General features: G+C 42.1%; 1 protein-coding gene across 1 annotated transcript; it reads right to left on the bottom strand.

Moving 5' to 3' along the window:
• Positions 1-15,029: 15,029 nt before the first annotated feature.
• Positions 15,030-16,505, bottom strand: LOC141001269 (potassium voltage-gated channel subfamily A member 1-like). The gene has a single exon (XM_073472291.1). It carries the CDS (start codon positions 16,503-16,505, stop codon positions 15,030-15,032), a length of 1,476 nt encoding a protein of 491 aa, XP_073328392.1.
• Between the last annotated feature and the right edge of the window lie 2,224 nt (positions 16,506-18,729).

Genomic DNA, 18,729 nt, shown 5'->3' with positions numbered 1-18,729 from the left:
TTTGCAGTGTTGAGGAAGCCGATCCAAAGTTAGCCCGGACTCATTTTGGATTAATCTTATTTATTTGATTAAGTTATCATTTAGTCCAGGGGATTTTCAAAGTAAAAGGGCTTTGAGGGATAAGACAGGAAGTCAGTTAGCTGTGGGCCACATTTTGCCAAATTTGCACCACATAAATATGCCGAATTAGCTATCAGCAGTTCATATTTGCAGTGCAACCATTTATATATAAACAAATATCACTACTTTACTTTGATACTGACACTATAATGTAGTTATAAAGACATTTTATACTATAACTGTTTTTTACTACATTTAAGTTGATGTAGAACAAAAAACCCTGTACTTTCACCCATTATACTACATTATAGTGTGTTATAAACCATTTATTAGCTGTTTATATTCATCACATCATCACATTGGAGAAGCAAACAGAGAATTTTGGACATTTTTCTTTCTTTTTTTTCTTTTTTTTTTTCTTTTTGCCTGTTAAGTGACAGCAAACAATAATGCAATTATCAAAATAGTTGACAGTCTCTTCCCTGACGATCAACTGATGTGTTCATCGTTAATATCTTCAGCTCTTGTCCTGGCGTAGCCGGACATGTGGGTGAAACAGAGCTGGTCTCAGGCTCCAGGTGCTGAGCAGACACCAGCAGAGGAAGGTGAGTGTGTGAATAACGCAGGCAGGCAGCAGTTTCAGGGGCTGTGACAATGAGTCAGCAGCAGCACAGAGGGGGGGAAAGCTGTGCAGAGAGCGTTCCCGGACCAACACACACTCACGCAGACACACTGCACTGAAACATAATGGAGGTATCTTCGTGATGATGCATACCTGACATATTCAAGAATAGCATCTGTTTATTTTACACAGCTACAAGAAAATAACTCTTTTTTTTCTGCTCTGGTCGGAAAAGACTGGCTCAGAATTAGCCTAAAAGCATTTCGGACTTAATTATTAAGTGCTCTGTGACACACAGTGTTGCCTTAAATGAATGATTAGTTTATTGATTTGCTTGCTTTGCTGAAACTGCATATTCATGCTCATTATCATAAGGGTAAGGGAAGGACTTGGGAGTGAGGATGAATGATGAAGCAAAAGAGGTTCGAGGTTATTCATGATGAATCACCTTTTAGATGCATGTTATAAAGAATCTGGGGTCAAATAGCAGTAAATTATTCTTATTTTGAGCACCAGAATGGGATTTTAACAGTAATAGGAGCAAGTTTGACTTCAAATCCCTGTCTATAAATGTCTAAATGAAATATGCTGAGCATTAGCAAATAAATGTCTACAAACAGCTTTTTACTCAGGTGTTCAGGACAAGCAGAAAAAGCCCTGATTTTTCACTCCTCTTCTCCACAGAGCCGTCCTCTGCGGGGGTTCAGTCTGTTAAACTGCTGAAATCTCGCTTTCCTTGAGGACTGCAGCTACGAGGGCATGTGGAGAGGGCACAGTAGCTGCAGTGGCTGAGCGTCAGTGCTGAGAGGCATAGATGGATTATGAGACAAAACACAGTTACACAGAAGCAAGAACCTGAGACTGAAATAAATGCAAGGCGAGTACAAACAATGGTGCATTGTTTGTCTCAGGTGCTGCTGTTAACAAAAGGGTCACACTGTCAGTCTTCTGAACAGATATTATACTAAACACTGCAGCACACTGTACAATTTATTGCAAGAAACCATCAAGGAAAGAGATGCTTTTTTTCCTTAAAGGATAAGTTCACCCAAAAATTTAAATTCAGTCAGTATCTGTTCATTCTCAAGCCACTGGAAAGTTTTGTAGCCCACTAAACATTCCTGGAGCTTCACAATCCACATGAGGGTGAGTAGATAATGACTGCCATTTCATTTTTGGGTGAACTTATCCATCAAGGGACTGTATGAAAATGATTGACAACTCAACTCAAGGTCATCTTTAGACATTTTAATGCAGAAATGTTACATCTTATATCTTTAAGGGATCACCAAAATTAATAAAAATGTACCCTGCGGTGGACATCCAATAGTTGTCAAGACATTTTGCTTAAAACCGCAAACATCAAAATCATGGTGGTGCAAGTGGAAAAGTCAAAGCACCACAAAACTATGTATTATGGATCGAGCCAGCAGACCAACATTGCATTTCAAGAACCAAACTGCTAGCATGGCTAGGACTGTGATCAGGACGTCACTTCCTTTAACGAAGCTCTGTGACTTTACAACAAGGAACGTTAACAGTCAAAGGTCTGGGGCCCCTCAGCTGCTGATTATCTTCATCCATCTTCTGTAAAGCTCTTATTCTTTATCTCACCCAAAATTTTAAGATAAAACCTTCATGTGTGTCACTGAGGCGGACGATCCGAACGTACATTTCGAGGTTATGTGGTTTCCACATGACAACATTCTGATGGTCGATGATATGTATAAATATATTTCCTGGCCCTGGTCAGGCTGCCTGCATGGGAAACCTGTAGGGACGGCTCTCAGCAGAAAGCACTCTCTCCATTTGTCAGCCTTTGACAGGCTCTCTCACCAGTGGAGCTGCCTGCACTGCAAAAAATGACTGTGTTGACAAGTTATGTTGTCTCACTTAAGCTATAAAAAGTAGAGCTGAGATGATTAGTCAATTAATCGATTAGCTGGTCTACAGTAAATTATCTGTGACTACTCTGACGATCATTTTCTCAAATGAAAAACTGTGATTATTCTCCGATTTCAGCTTCTTCAGTGTGAGGATTTACCACCTTCCTTTGTTTTATATCCTTGTCGAGGACATCTCTTTGAGCTCCAGGATATGTTGATGGATACGTTTCAGTTTATAAATCAAAACTATTGATCAATTAATGGAGAAAACAGTGAGCAGAATAATACATCATGAAAAACAAATTAAATATTGTTATAGGTGAAAAATGCCTGACAGAGTGAATAATTCCACTTACAAGTGAGACAAGTGGCAATATTAAGTAGTAATTAATTAATAAAGAAAAATGTACATACAGTCATTAGTTGAGGAAATCGACACTCGAATTACATTCAATTATTTCACCTTTTCCTTGTTTTTTTAACATTTAGAGAGACTAAGTGCAAGATTGAATGACTCAATAAAGTGGATATTTTTTACAGTGTGGACAACTCTCAACTGGCCCACACAAGCCTTTACTGTAAATTCCACCAGCAGTCCAGTTAATGTGTCCTGGGCAGGAAAACTGACGTGCCCCTCCATCATCTTACAATATGTAATGGCTCTGCTGCTGTATGGGGTCTGTATGTAGTGCAACGTGGACAGTGGTTTATGTCCAACGAAGTCTCGGTGTCCTCTCTCGTAACCTCAGGGAGAAAAACATGTTTTATTTTCCACTTTTGGCTTCTGACATGACAGCTATTTATGAGCTATCAATATTTAACCTGAACATCAGATGAGACAATATGTCACATAAGCTTAGGATCTAAAAGAAGTTTCAGAAGTGATACGAAATCAATAGATTACAGTGGTGTGTTGAAGGAAAGACCTAATTAAGACTGAGCTATGGATGGTAGTAGAGGCCCAGTGAATGTATATATCATCTTTAAAGGAATAGTTCATCATTTTGGAAAATGTCTTTTCTTGCTGAGAGTTAGATTAGAAGATCCGTACCACTCTGGTATCTGTACGGTAAACATTAAGCTGGAGCCAGCTGCTGGTTAGCTTAGCTTAGCTCAAAGACTAGAAACAGGGGGAAACAGCTAGCCTGGCAAGTCCTAGGGTAACAAAATCAGCCTCCCATCACAACATCGGCTCATTGGAAAAGGGTGTAATCGACATTCATCCCTGGTATTCATAGGTATTTATTGTTCTTAGGTATTGTTGAATGTGCAAAAACAAAACTGAGGGGGAAACTAGTTAACTGGCAATGGCAAAGGCTATTTTTGGGTTCGCCCGCGTGTAAAAAACCTGCATATACACACACTAACTTTGGCGTAAAAATGGCACAATAAACACGTTGTACAGTATATTGTACATATGTTCATTAAACTTTGGTTTTATAGGCCTGATTGTTAATTAGTGTTAATTAGCTCTTTAGACAGAGCCAGGCTTGCTGTTATCCCCTCTTTCCACTTTCTGTGCTAAGCTAAGCTAACTAGTCGCTGGCTCTAGCTTGATAAGAAAACAAACTTCCCAAAACGTCGAACTCCTCCCTTTAAAAGGTCACCACTGTCCCCCCCAGGAACCCTGAGGCTATCAACTACTAAACACCTTTTCCAGCATTACAGTGACCTAGCATGCACAAACAAGGCAAGTGATATCCTTTTGTGGTTTTGTATTTGCCAGCCTCCTTGAGCGCTGGGCGGTGATGTAATTGAAGTGGGAAGGTCACAGCGCCGGTTTCGTTGATGTTAAGTTTTGAATTTTCTCCCCCAGACAAGCACGCTGACACTGCACATCGGGCAGGAGGAGCATGTAAACTGAGATCCACATCGCCTGATACCACAAGGACACATCCAGACTGGGAGCACTGATGACAGATTCTACCATGACTGGATAGATTAGACACTAACTGTACATATCTAACATTAAGGGGGGAGATTTATGCTTTTTTTCAGGGCAGTGTGGGTCCATCTGTCCAGTACTTTGGTCCAGATTGAAATATCTCAACAACTATTTTTAAGGATTGTTCTGACATTCGTGGTCCCCAGAGGATGAATGACTTTTCCTATAGTGACACCATGAGGTTGTGTCTCAACAACTCTTAGATGGATTGCCATCAAGTTTGGTTGAGACATTCACGTGTCCCTCAGGATTAAGCCCCCAGGAAGTGCACCATACTTTGAAGTCAATTTGACACAGTGGCCAAACCATGTAATTACAACATCATATGATACGCACACTGGCCCAAAAAGACTCTAGAGGATCCATTTCTTTGAGTGTCACAACTCCCATGAAATGACTCCTTTCACTATCAGAATTTGATCCTTTTTTTTTTATAGCATTTGGGAAGTCAAAAGGAGCAGTGTAATTCATTCATTTTTATACCCATTTGAGTTAGCAGAGAGCTACACCAAAAGCTAACTGGCTCAGCTAGCAGAAGTCACTTCTACACATGCTCTTTATGAAAGCTATGCGAAAGATCTGTGTAACTTTAAACATGGGACGTGAAACCCTTTTGACTTCAGGCCCCACCTCCGGCACTTTATCCAGTTTTTTCTTCAATAAATACATGCTACATAATACTTTTTCACTTCTTTGGTGCCAACTCTGTAATCGTTTTGGACGTTAGTTGGGTTTTTTTGGTTTGGTTTTGTTTTCAAAGCTAGAACTTAGTCGGGCCTAGTTTGGTTATACTAATTTCTGTTTATTTGACACAACCACCGTATCCCATCCTGCCCCACATTTTGAGAATGTTTGTTGTTAAGTATCATGTTGAGCATTGACTAAATCACCTTTATTGTCACTCTACTACTTCACTACTCATTTTCTTTGGTTGTTGTCTTAATTGCCCTGCATTTTCAAGAAGGAGATGTAACACTGAATACGAAGTAATTATCAAATGTTAGCATGTTAGCCGACTAAACTAAGATGGCGAACATGGTAAATGTATCTGCTAAACATTAGCATGTTAGCATTGTTTTTACAAGCGTATTAGCATTTAGCATCAAGTACTGATAACGCCTCAGGGAGCTGCTCGCGTGTCTGTAGACTCTCGTTCCAGTGCTGTTTCTTTTCATGGACGGGTGGATGAAACTATGGACTGATCACTTAATAGACGGACTGTTTAATGGGTACGTAAAGGGATGGTGGACAGACAGACATGCTGATGCTTGTTTATAGTCTATGTACTCTGTCATGCTTTATTCTTAGAGCATGGTGTGATAGTAGACACTCACTTCATGATGTGTGAGTGTGTCAAAGGAAATTGGATAAATGGATCAGTGGGTAATTTATGATGAACTCACTCACAACTCACTTCTGATCTCACGGCCGCCACCTTCACTAGATTGTATCATCTTTTTCGAATCACTACAGTTATGTAGGGCTGTCACTGGCCCGGGGTAAAGAGATACATTTAACAGGCCTGAGTTTCACAGAGACCATTTGTGGACTTCCACAAGGACGAGGAAATTATGGACGTGCCCTTAATTATTAAACAAGTGTGTCAGCAGCCCGGCCTGATGGAGGTAATGCAAAGAGGAAGTGGGCCAGAGAGAGGGCCTCTGGGATCAAGGGGATAAGAGAGGCTGGTGGGCTTGGACCTGGGGGTGGGGTGCTGTTAGGCCCAAGGGCTTTGGCCCAAGCATGGGAGATCCAATAATGCTGTCAAGGCTATTTTGCACATTGTTAACATTCAGAACCTACTGTAGAAGAGGATGTTAGAGGTGGACTACTGTGCACAGGCATCTCAGTGTTTTGGTTTTACACAGCGGTAAAGCCAACACCAGAGGACACTTGTGATTTGATACAGAATAATCACACGATACTGTGCATGCACAGCTGATTGGGCCACAATAAAAAGGCCCTTGAGAAACTTTTTGGATGACGTCAACAGGAATGGCATTTTTGTACAAGGGATATGGGATGAGTGTCTGTCTTCAAAGAAATCGATCGGGGAATATCAAGTGAGCCAGAGGCCTGACTCAGGCAAATCGGCCATCCTCTGTGTGTATGAGTGTGTGTGTGTGAAAAACAGAACGAAAGACAGAAGCATTGAGGGGATGAGCACAGTACATTTGCTGTAAGCACTCATTCCTTCATAGGAAAACATTTCTAACAGCTGACTGACGGCATTCAGAGAGAGATGTTCAGGCAGTACTGACAGAGTGTAGAGGGTGGATGAGGAGGCGGCGTTAAGCTTGATGTAGGCCTACTGCACCACTGACCGACAGCACCTCAATTAGTCCAACACGCTGATCAGGGATTACCAAGACAGTGCCTTAAACCACTGTTTCAATTACATGCTTCTCATTTGCAAGTGGAGGCTGACACCTGGGCACATGTGTTGACCTGAAATGTACAATAAACATCCACCAGTGAGTGTCATCTTTCTAAAGGATGAGTCAGGCAATATTTTATATTGTCAACAAATCCATGACATGACCAAAATCCACAATGAACTGATCCTACTTGCCGAAAATAGTCCCCAACATTAGCACAATTTAATCCTGTTTGAATAATAGCAGATGGGACTTGTTTTAAAACGTAACGAAAACACAAAAAAAATATGTAAAAATGGCTCCATGTGTCATAATCCAAGTCTCAAGACGCCCAGAGATCCCAAACTGATTTGAAAAGATGCTATTTACGCACCTTTAAAAGCTGAGATCTTCAGTGCAGCTGCTAAGCTAAAAGCGTTAGCACACACCCTGCCTGAAGCGACTGCACAAGCTCGACCGTGTATCAAGGCTGTAAATGACGTCTTTTCAGTTCGATTTGGGATCTCAGGGCTTCAGGAGACTTGGTTTATGCTGGACGAGCTGTATGGAGCCATCAAGTCCCCATCTACTTCAGTTGTTTAGGAGAATGCTGCAACACTGTTTTGCTGCGAAGCTCCAGAAATTTTTTTGTCGACCACGAAACCTCACCCGACTTTCCATCGACAAGGGACTGAGTAGATAATGACTGAATTGTCATTTTTGGGGGGGATGAATTCATCCTATAAAGCTCTATAAGGGGATACAAAATAACAACGTTTCATACAAAATCTAACAAAACTGGATGTTATGTGGGGTTTTTTGGCCACTTGGGGGCAGCGGAGGAAACTTTGAACATAACACTGACATACTGTATCTGCCTCCTAAGTTGTTTGGACAAACATGTTAGCAAGCAGTTACAAGGAGCAACATTAGCATTCGGTGTAGTTGTTACCTCTTTGCTAACTGTGTGTGTTGTTTGGTATTTTTATCAGAGCGTTTTTTTACCTAAAAGTGTACTACATAGTTTTGGGAAAGCCCTTTTTAATCAGAAGAGAAAGATCTTTATTGACTTTCTTTTTATGCTTAAACAAACTAAATAAACAAACTGACCTTAAAGGACAACACAATTTCATACTGTTTTACTTTGTTTATATTTGGCGGACCCTGCCACCTTTCTGGGGACCTTATTTTCCTCCGAGAACAGCTTGTTTATTCAGTTATTTTTCAGAGTTTGTATTATTACCTCATTAATTTTGTAAACATTAAAATGTGTTTGAATTTCTTCTCCAAAACTACACAGTGCCTCACTAACACACTATAGTTTCAACCAAACAATGAGCAGAAAGATGCTAAAATACTTCTTAAAGGCACGGCAGAGTGAGGCGATGCTCCTCTGCTGCTGCGTTTGTGCAGGCAACATCTTTCACATTGCACATAGTCATTTATTCCATCGATGATAAAATATTTAGTGCAGCTTTAAAAAATACTCGCTCACTACAAATGGCCACGGAGGACATGGGAAAAGTAAACACGAGCATGTCGACTGTTATCTGACAGTCATGGTTGGATTTTGAATGTGTGTGCGCGAAGGTAATGATAAGTATAACAACAGAGAGAGCAGGTGTGATATCCTCCACCATGACTGAGCTCCTCTTCTGTAATATTACAGTCCAGTGGAGCTTCACAGCACTCAGGAGAGGGAGAAAGAGGGAGAGAGACAAAGACAGACAGGGAGAGAGAGAGAGAGAGAGAGAGAGAGAGAGAGAGAGAGAGAGAGGGAGAGTATGTGTGTGCAAGAAGACTGGGACCGGCGCCAGCTTACCCCACCCTTACTGCTGCTGCCTGCAGAGTGAGGAGTGCTGCATTTCCTGAGGGCAATGCAGAGGACAAGGAAGAGGAGGCTCACTTGTGTTAAGGTCACCATACAGCAAACACAGAGCCAGGCTGCAGACACAGAGAGCTGACGGTGGGCAGAGAAACTGAGAGGGACAGGAACACAGAGAAAGAGAGAGAGAGACAGATGGACAGATGGAGAGAGACAGACAGATGGACAGATAGAGAGAGAGACAGATGAGCTGCAGCATTCAGCGTGATGCCTCTGCTGTCCAATGTTCTCCACGAATGTTCAGCTTCACGCAATCAGAGGACAGAAGTGGGAATGAATCATTTTCACACCCAGAAAATTACGCCCACGTAGTTCAGTTTCATTCGCTTGATTGTCCTTTGACTGTTCTATGACTGGATGTGTTTGTTTGTTCGCTGTTTTAAGGTTACTGCCCTCGACAGCTGCACATATTTAGCATAAAAAGACCTCTTGATTATGAGGTTTTATCTGACATGTTGTCAAAATCACACTCTTAGAAACAAGATGTTTTAGAGTATGCTTTAAAAGGTTATATTGGATTCGCATTATTTGGCAACTATTTTAAGTATAATTTATTCATCTTTTAATTAATTTCCAAGCAAAAATACCAAACATTCCCTCGTACCAGCCACTCAAATTTGAAGATTTGCAGCTTCTCTTTGTCTTATGTGACAGTACACTGAATATCTTCAGATTTTAAACTGTTACAAACAGTTTGAAGATGTCACCTTGAGCTTTAGGAAACATTTAATAGATCGTGAATGAAAATAATTATGAGCTGCAGCCCCAATAACTTCAGAAACTCCCACTCAGCACATGCAAAGCACCTCAGAGTCACGCTCAGATGGTTTTAAGCATGTGTCTGTGTGAGTACAGGAGAAAGCAGAGAGAGGAAGAGGAGCTCTTCAGGCCCCTGAGGTGTGTAACAGCTCGGAGGGAATGACAGAGGTAAGCGTGCCTCTCTCGGGACACGAGGATTAGTGTGGAACCATTACCTTAGCCCCGTGAATCACTGCTAATGGCCTCAGTGAGAGGGTACTGAAGTACAGAGGTAGGACACATTTAGATTGAGACTTAGAGTTCTGTAACAACGCATGGTGCAGCATATTTCTCCTGTTAGCGCAATGCAGAAAAGGGCTGTGACAACTTAGTGTACAAGATGGTTTTATTTATGTAGCTTTTTGTGCAGGTCCACAGTGCAGATACACACCCCCATCCCGAAATGAGCATACACCAGCAGATCCTTAAAAATTTATTGAAGGTAATGTAAGGTGAAATCATAAGTGATATAAGAAAAAAAATAACAACCCTTGCATAGATCACAGACCATGCCTTTGTCATCATCTGACAAACTGAACACATTGTAGCATAATCCTTGTTAAACACAACGTGACAATGATAGCTGGATTAGGTAACACAATCAGAGTTTGGTTTGCTTGTGGATGAAGAGTTCAACAGTCCTTTTGCGCTTTGCTCCAAAACTTCCCTGCTAGTGATAAAATGTGCATTCTTGACAGAACAGACAAACTCATAGCCATCAAACAACACAAACAAGATCTCATCAATAATCACCTTTGGTGAGTGAGGTACACAACATCCCAACACTTGATCCTGTTCAGTGCCTCCTCAGCAGGCAGAAAGTAGTCCAATATCAAGACCTTCAGCAAACAATGCCTCAAAACCAATGTAGTACAGAGGAGGGTGTGCGGCACAGGCCCTGCTTAGACATGATGGGCATGTTTCCCACAACACAGTATCACTACAGTCTAGACTGAGATACGATTGCACAAAATGTCACTTTAAAGAGTGTTTCAGTCCGAGAATAGAGATAGAGTTTGAGAAACTAGCCCTTAATGTCCTTGCTCACATTCACAGCCTAGCAAGCACGACCTGAAAATCACACACAGACGATGAAAACGGCTCGGAAACCCAACGCCGTCTGAGTGATGAGGTCAGCGCTAAGGTGCTTTTAAGAAATCCAGCAGAGGACACGTCTCACGACAACTTCTGAACAGGGCCTTACAGGAAGCCTTGGTGCAGATGAAAGCAAGGGTTTCTTTTTTTAAATGATGCAACTGTATTATCATTGATCCACAGTTTGAAAGGCAAAACTCATGCAGTCTTCCATCGACCATGCAGTTTTTTGCGATTAGTAGGTTTCTGTAGAGATACATTATAGCAGTAGGTTCAGCAGTGGAGATTGGAAAAATGTGAACATGGTGTTTGAATGAATCCTGGTTTTTTTTTTTTCTTCTTAAAACCAATAAGACAAACCATTTGTTTTTTTCTGATAATAGTACACTTCTTGTCCATATCATTTAGTGTATAGCAATTGATCATAATACAGTAGTTTTATTATCATGGCTTGCCAGAGGAACATATTGTCTTTGATATTCCAGTATATGGCATGTTCTTCCTATATCAGTCATGTTACAGTGCCACCAAAAAACAAAGGGAAAATAAAAACATACATTAAAATTGTTTTCCATACGTAATTGCGGTATATAGTGGTTACTTTTCTCTATCCTATTGTAGCTAAATTGCATTTTTGTTCTATTGACATTTCATGTTTTTTCTTATAGTTGAATTCAGTTAATGTCGTCATTGTTTTTTTTAGATCTTCTCGCTCGTGTTTGTTTGCAGAAGCGTAACATCTAACAGTAAGCTAAACAAATGAATATGTAAAACATTTTAGGCACCTTCTCTGACTTTCTCTCACACAGCTGATCAGTCCAGTGAACTGATGACAGATCCTCTGTAAGTGCATTACGGGCTGTCCCTTTGGGACTGTGTTACAGGTTCGACCGAACCCCTCAGCAGCCTTTCTTCCTGACTGCAAAACAACTCCAGTCCGACCTGCGTGGTTAATGGTTACTGCCACTATTACAAAGCCTATATTTGGATTTTTCACGGGTTTCTCTCAATAAATTTCCACCTCTACATCTGACCCCACTGACCTTACAAAATCACAGAACAGAGGGTAAGAGGTTGGTACATAAACAGCCCTGTTGTGAGTTATCTATCAAGTGATCGCAGCTTCTTTGACATTCAAAATAGATTTGTTTTACTATTTTTTACAAAAAGCATCTAAGAAACAGGCGATCTGTTATTCTATTGCTGTTAAGAATGCATGTTTCTGTTGGGTAATACAATGCATAGCACCATCCATACATGCCCTCACAGCAAGAGTAGCGACAGCACTGCTAATGTGAGGGGTATCATTTGTGTTTTCTTCACCTCACATTCAGCTGTTTCCTGCAGGACATGTTACACACATCACTACTTTCAAGCATGAGTCTTACAAGAAACTGGTGACCAAAGCGAACAATTTCCTGATAGCTGCATTTATGAGACTACTATAATTGCCTATATCAATCTATATATAGTAATATAACGTATGGTGTTGGGTATTATTGGTGTCCTTCTGAATGAGAAACCCTACACAAATTGAAGATCCCTGACACAAATGTGTATCTTTTTTTGCTCTCATGATAAGTTACTGACATCTAGCAAGGCTTTGACCTCACCTGAGGCAGCCACTCTTCAGCAGTACAGTACGAAGATCAGTTCCAAATAAAATGACAAACACTGCCCTAAACTAATTAACCAACCAGCCACCGAAAACAAAACAGAAACAAGAATTAAAGAATGGAGGATGCCTCGTCCAAAACAATTAACAAAGGCTTGCTTCAGTTGATGCTTCAGATAACGTGTGATGTAACAAGACAACAGTGTTAGTCCTGTACTAGCACCACAAAGGATAGCCATTGCACCAACAGAAACATCTATGACATTCAAGTAGCACTGCAGTGGAGTTTTTTTACAGGACCTTGTCAGGTGAGCACTAATGAAAAAAGAGCATACAGTACAGTACAAAATCTTACCATCATGTGTGTGAAATAATGTTAATACTGAGTGTAGATTGATGTACAGTAGCTGGGAATTTTCAAGTAGTCATTACAATCTGTCCAAATCTATCTGCAGTTAGCTGTCTGGAACAATATGCTGAGAAACAATGCACTACTCATGAGCAAGCACAGTGAAAAAGGAAAAAGAAAATCTCACAGGCAAAGTAATGGTTCAAGCAGCAGAACAAAATGATTGTGCAAAAAGACGGGCCGCACTTTGCCGTGCGTCGTAATGCCCTCGGATTGTAGGATGACAGATTTGAAAAATTATAAATAACATCTCCACATGTGTGTTGAAACACGTTCAGGTGTGTTTCTGTGACACAACATAACTTCAGATTCCATCGTTTCAAAGAAACTAACATATAAAACAGTCAATCTCATCCTGTTAGGAGAGTCAAGCAATCTCTATAAACTCCCTACAAATGAATGTTTTGATTGTGCGTAGCTTTAAGTGAAAGAACAAAAGGAGCGGGATTGTAGTACACTATTTGCCCTAAGTGCTTGTGTAAAGGCTATGCTTTGGGACTCTCACATTCAATGTTGCATGACTGCAGTTTACACTTAAGGCTCCATTTTGCATTATGGTATAGGAAGCCCTGCATTGAAGCTTGCGGCTCTGCAGCAAGTTTGCAATGACCTCACTGAGGTAGAGACCCTGAAAGGATGCATGGTGCACGAACAAAAAAAACAGACATAAATAAAATATGTTTAAAAACTATGGTTATTCCCTTCTGAATTGGATTGGTAAACATGCAGAGTACAATACATCGCTGCTTAAGGGCATAATTAAGTGCGTGACAGTATGAAAACTGGGTTGTGCATAACAGCCATGGATCTTTTTTTCCTTTTTTTTGTTTTTACCACAATCACCTGCTGTTTCAAAGTTGCTCATCTGGCATCACTAACATCGTAACCAACAGTGTATCAACACGAGAACAGAAGGTGAACCAGCTCTGCTCAACCTCACAAATCCAATTGTACACAGAGGCACTTTCACTGGTCCTGTTGGTGAAAGGGATAAAGGCACTAGCAACTAATGTCAGAATAATTCTCTGTAATATGGAGTGAAATTTGGTATTGATCCTTTTTTAAGTGGATTCCAAACCAATGTGTACTAAAATTTGACATGGAAATGGAAGCATGACTAATGATATGTTAACATTTCTTGTTCAAAGAAGGTCCATGCACTGCACTATTGATGTAATACTGTTATTGGTGCTTATTATGCTTATATGCATTTTTGATAATATTTATTCAGTTTCTTTGACTACTTTTAAATTAGAAACTCTGCATCCTCAAGGTGGGTTTGGATATATTTGATCGCAATTCAGAAACGTCCAGAATTTGATTTCCTTAGTTTCCCTGACAATAGGACACTGCAGAGTGCCTGAATTGCAACAAGCTGTATACTCATGTCATGCATTAAATATACCAGGATACAAAAGTATCTTAGTCGATAGACCATAATGCAGGTTACTTTTTTCATGCTATGATCTCATTTATGTACTGTTCCCTTAAGATTTAACATTCAATTTCTATACTTCTAAATGATTAGCATTTCAAATTAAAAACTCATCCAGTGCACTCAGTATGAAAACAGATGAGAAGGGTTGATGGGGGCAGGTATCCAAAAGAACATCCTTTCCATTATGTGAGATATGTCTCATGCATGCCGATATCAAAATGGAAAGTCTCTAATCATGCTCGTGTGAAGCTCACTTTATCATTGTGCTGTGTTGCATCTAAAGGGCATGACATTGAATCACTTGGTGATATCACAATTACAGCATCTGCTGGAAAACAGCAGCATTGCGGATGTCCATGAAGCGTGTAGATCACCGTCTGTTTACATCCAAACAAGAGAGATCAGTCTTCCTCCTATAAGGTGCTTTGCTGAATAGTAGATCCTTCGTAGGGAGAGAGAGAGAGAGAGAGCGAGAGAGGAGGGGAGAGCGGGGTCACCTAACTTCTTGGCGCTTACCACTTGGCTGCAGGTGCTTGCATGTCTCTGCAGACTTTTCTGGTGCATTGTGCAACTTGCTGAAATGTTATCTGTACTCCATGCATAAGATTTTAATTATCACGCCGTCGTCTGATAAGACAGTGTGTGCTCTGCGTCCTCCAGGGAGCCGTGTATATGCGTAATAATTGATGTTTTCTTTTTGATGTAACTATATATTTGTAGGATCAGAAGAATTAATTATTCTATCTACCTTTCATATACTCGAAGAGCTTTGTTTTTTCTGTTTCCTTTCTATATAGCTGAGCATAGTTGGAGGCCTAATGCCATAGAGTGCTTTGGGGAGGTAAATGAAGCATTCCTTACTGATGGTCTACTCCAAATATGACAGTCCCACAGAGATCCCAAAGTTCCTAACTAGTGTCTAAACATCTGTAAGCAGCTTGCTTTTATTTACACAGTTTTGGTTGGCTATAGTGCAATTGCCAGTTCTGAGGTTTGCCTCCCTAAAGTTGTCGATGCTATTGTTTATGTCTCCATCAATCTCCATGTATTCTGACTTGCTGACGGTGGATGAACTACGGCGGCTGGAATTGATTTCAGAGGGGATGTTGGGATTGCTGACGTTGAGCAGCTGGGCCTGCTCTTCTCCCTCGGTCTCCCTGTGGTAGAAGTAGTTGAAGTTGGACACAATGACAGGCACTGGGAGTGCAATTGTTAACACTCCGGCGATGGCGCACAGAGATCCTACAATCTTGCCTCCTATAGTGACCGGGACCATGTCCCCATAGCCCACAGTTGTCATAGACACAACAGCCCACCAAAATGCATCCGGGATGCTGCTAAAGAAGGATCCTTGTTCCTCTGCCTCAGCAAAGTAGACAGCACTGGAGAACAAGATGACTCCAATGAACAGAAAGAAGATCAGCAATCCCAGCTCTCGCATACTGGCCTTGAGGGTCTGCCCCAAAATCTGCAGTCCTTTGGAGTGTCGTGACAGCTTGAAAATCCGAAACACCCTGACCAGACGGATCACCCTGAGTATGGCCAGAGATGTTGCCTGCTCACCCACTCCCTCGTTTTCTGGGTCTTCAGCCAGCTCGGTGCCGAGTGTAATGAAGTAAGGGATGATAGCCACTATGTCGATCATGTTCATCATGTTCTTGAAGAAGGCCGGTTTGCTTGGGCACGCCAGAAAGCGTACAATCAACTCAAAGGAGAACCAGATTATACAGAGTGTCTCAATTATGAAGAAGGGGTCAGTGAGGATATTTGGCTTGTAATAAACAGTCGTGTTCCCGACTGTCACGAATCGACCTGCTGGGTCCTCTTTCAGCTGTGGTAAAGTCTCTAAACAAAAGATGACTATTGAAATCAGAATTACCATCACAGACACTATGGCAATCCCTCTCGCAGTGCCTGAGCTTTCAGGGTGCTCGAAGAGAAGCCAAATCTGACGCTGGAACGGCTTCTCAGGTAAAGGGCGCTCTTCCTCCCTGATGAAACCCTCATCCTCACGAAACTTCTCCATCGCGTCCACTCCCAGCTCGTAAAATTTGATTTCTTCTGAGAACATATCCAAAGGGACATTCACTGGTCTTCTCAGCCGACCCCCAGACTGGTAGTAATAGAGGATTGCATCAAAGCTAGGGCGGTTTCTGTCGAAGAAGTACTCGTTTCTCAGAGGGTCAAAGTACCTCATCCGCTTTTTGGGGTTGCCCAGCAACGTTTCTGGAAACTGGGAGAGAGTTTTCAACTGTGTCTCAAACCGGAGACCGGCTATGTTGATGACCACCCTCTCGCAGCATTCGTGGTCATTGTGGTCTGGGGGGTAGGTGTCCTGAGGGTGGCCAGGGACAGCCGAGGTCTCGTCCATGTTATCTGCTGCTACCACGGTCATTTTGGGAAGAGGAGGAGGAGGAGGAGGAGGAGGTGGAGGAGGAGTTGCGTTGGGATGTCGGTTAGTCTGACTGAGCAGGCATTCAGGTTCGGGGGAAATTTTCCACTCCTCAGCTTCCCACACCCCTTAAATTGTTGGAGACGTCCCCAGATACGAGGGGGCTGGTTGGCTGCTCTGCCTCAGTGCGGCTCCACTGCGGTTCTCGCTGACTTGACCATTGCTGCTCTCCGGTGCATCTGCTGCTGTTGTTACTGCTGCCTCTGTCACCCAGAGAGAGAGACAGAGAGAGAGAGAGGAGAGAGAGAGAAGAAGAGGAGGAGGAGGAGGAGGAGGTGGAGGAGGAGGAGGAGGAAATAATGGGATCAAACAGCCAAGATATTTGCTGGCTCAGCATTTTCTGCACTTTATTTATTTATTTACTTCTCTCAGCCTGCAATTAGTGCAGCTGTACAGTAGTAAAGGTAAAAAAAAAAAACAATCATCATAATGAGGATTTGAAGATATTTCTACAATATAGGCATTTACAATCTCTCTATAGTGACTTTATGATGATCTTCTTGCACTACACGGTATTTTCTTCACTCTACATTAAAATCACTATTTTAATTTCATGGGTATTTTGTGTCCTCTCACATATTTCTGTACAGATGTTTACTTTATTTGAACATACAAACGCCATGGTTCTGTGTGTTGAAGGTGCATGGCAGTGATCCATCCTACGCCACTCTAACCAGCCTGAAATATGATGTGACGCATAACATTTCATAGTACTGATGTTTCTACATGCATACAGCCTACAGCCTTACTGCGGGGCAAAAGATGCATAATGCCTCTGCGAAACAGGGAAAAAACAACAACACAGTAGCTGTCTGTCATTTTACATTAAGAGCAGCTGTCGATAAAAGAAGAATCTGGCTGATAATTATTGTATAAGTCAGCAGTTTCGGGGCTTACCGTGGGTTGATCTTGAAAGGTCTTGAATGCGTCTTCTCCTCGAGTAAAATCATCCAACAGCAGGGCACCAGTGAGTGTCATGTGCCAACTTTACATCGCACAGAGAGGGAAGAGGGGGGGAAAAAAAGAAAAGCCTAGAGCCTTACTGTGCTCATCGCCATCCCAGCTGTGTCCGCAAATAGGTCTAAACGCCTTGAGGCGGCGAAGCGAGAGGAGATGAAACAAGATGAAAATCAGGTAGGTCTGGTGAGGAAAAAGACAGAGAGGCAGAGCTGTAGCGTCGGTGGCTGCTCACGGTGGCGTGAACAGCTTACAGTATACCGCAGGAGAAAATCCTGCGCTGCAACTCAGGGGGGGAGATACAGTAAGGGGCAATAAGCGAGCCCTTGGCATTTCCAGACATCACTGCATCAGCAGGAATCTGCTGCTTTTTAGCGAGTAGACAAGATGACGGGCAGAATGTGTTTCAGCGCGGAGAGCAGGCTGAAAACATCGAGATCGGACAGTGGAGGCACAGGCAGGTGCAGCGGCGAGGTCCAAATGTTCCCCCCACTATGTCAGGCAAGTTTTGCCGTGTGTTTTACATGCGAGTGCAGGGGAGGTGAGGGAAGGGAGAGGAGAGGAGGGAGGAGAGGGGATGGGGATGGGAGGGCAGCAGGAGAAGTAGGAGGAGGAGGAGTTGGAGGGTTTCGACGCAATGCAGACCGGCTCTACTAAAGCACGCCGCCAGAAGTTCTCCATACACCACAAAAACAAGAGCGTTTGTGTGCCAGCACTGGCGCAATCAGACTGCAAGGAAGGACAGTGGGTAACACAACCTCTAAATCCATTCTGAGTGCCATTTAGGGCCATCTCAAATGTAGAAAACACACCTATCATCCATTGTGAGGGATGAAATCACCTTTTCATTCCATCACTCCAGGATTTAGGTGGATGTGGATGTGGATGTGACTGACACGACATCTGAGCCAGTGTGAGAACAGGTTTGGTTTTCTAGTGAACGATGATGAAGATAAAAATCGTTATCAATGTGTTTTTAGCTCTCATAACTATGAAACATGGCATCCAGGGTCTCACACGCAGTCTCTGACACTTAAGGACACTAAGTTATAACACCTCACCAGTCTCCACTCATATGCAGATTTGAGAGGAGTGTAAAAGGAAAATCTTTACTCTGCAGAGGGTGGAGGATCAGATTCAGCACCAAGGACAGCGCAGATGATTGATTCTCCTCATAGAAAAACTACAAATCCCAAACACAAACACCAGA

The sequence above is a fragment of the Pagrus major genome, chromosome 8, assembly GCF_040436345.1.
Source record: "Pagrus major chromosome 8, Pma_NU_1.0".
Taxonomy (NCBI): Eukaryota; Metazoa; Chordata; class Actinopteri; order Spariformes; family Sparidae; genus Pagrus; species Pagrus major.
This window is presented reverse-complemented; position numbering and strand designations above follow the sequence as displayed.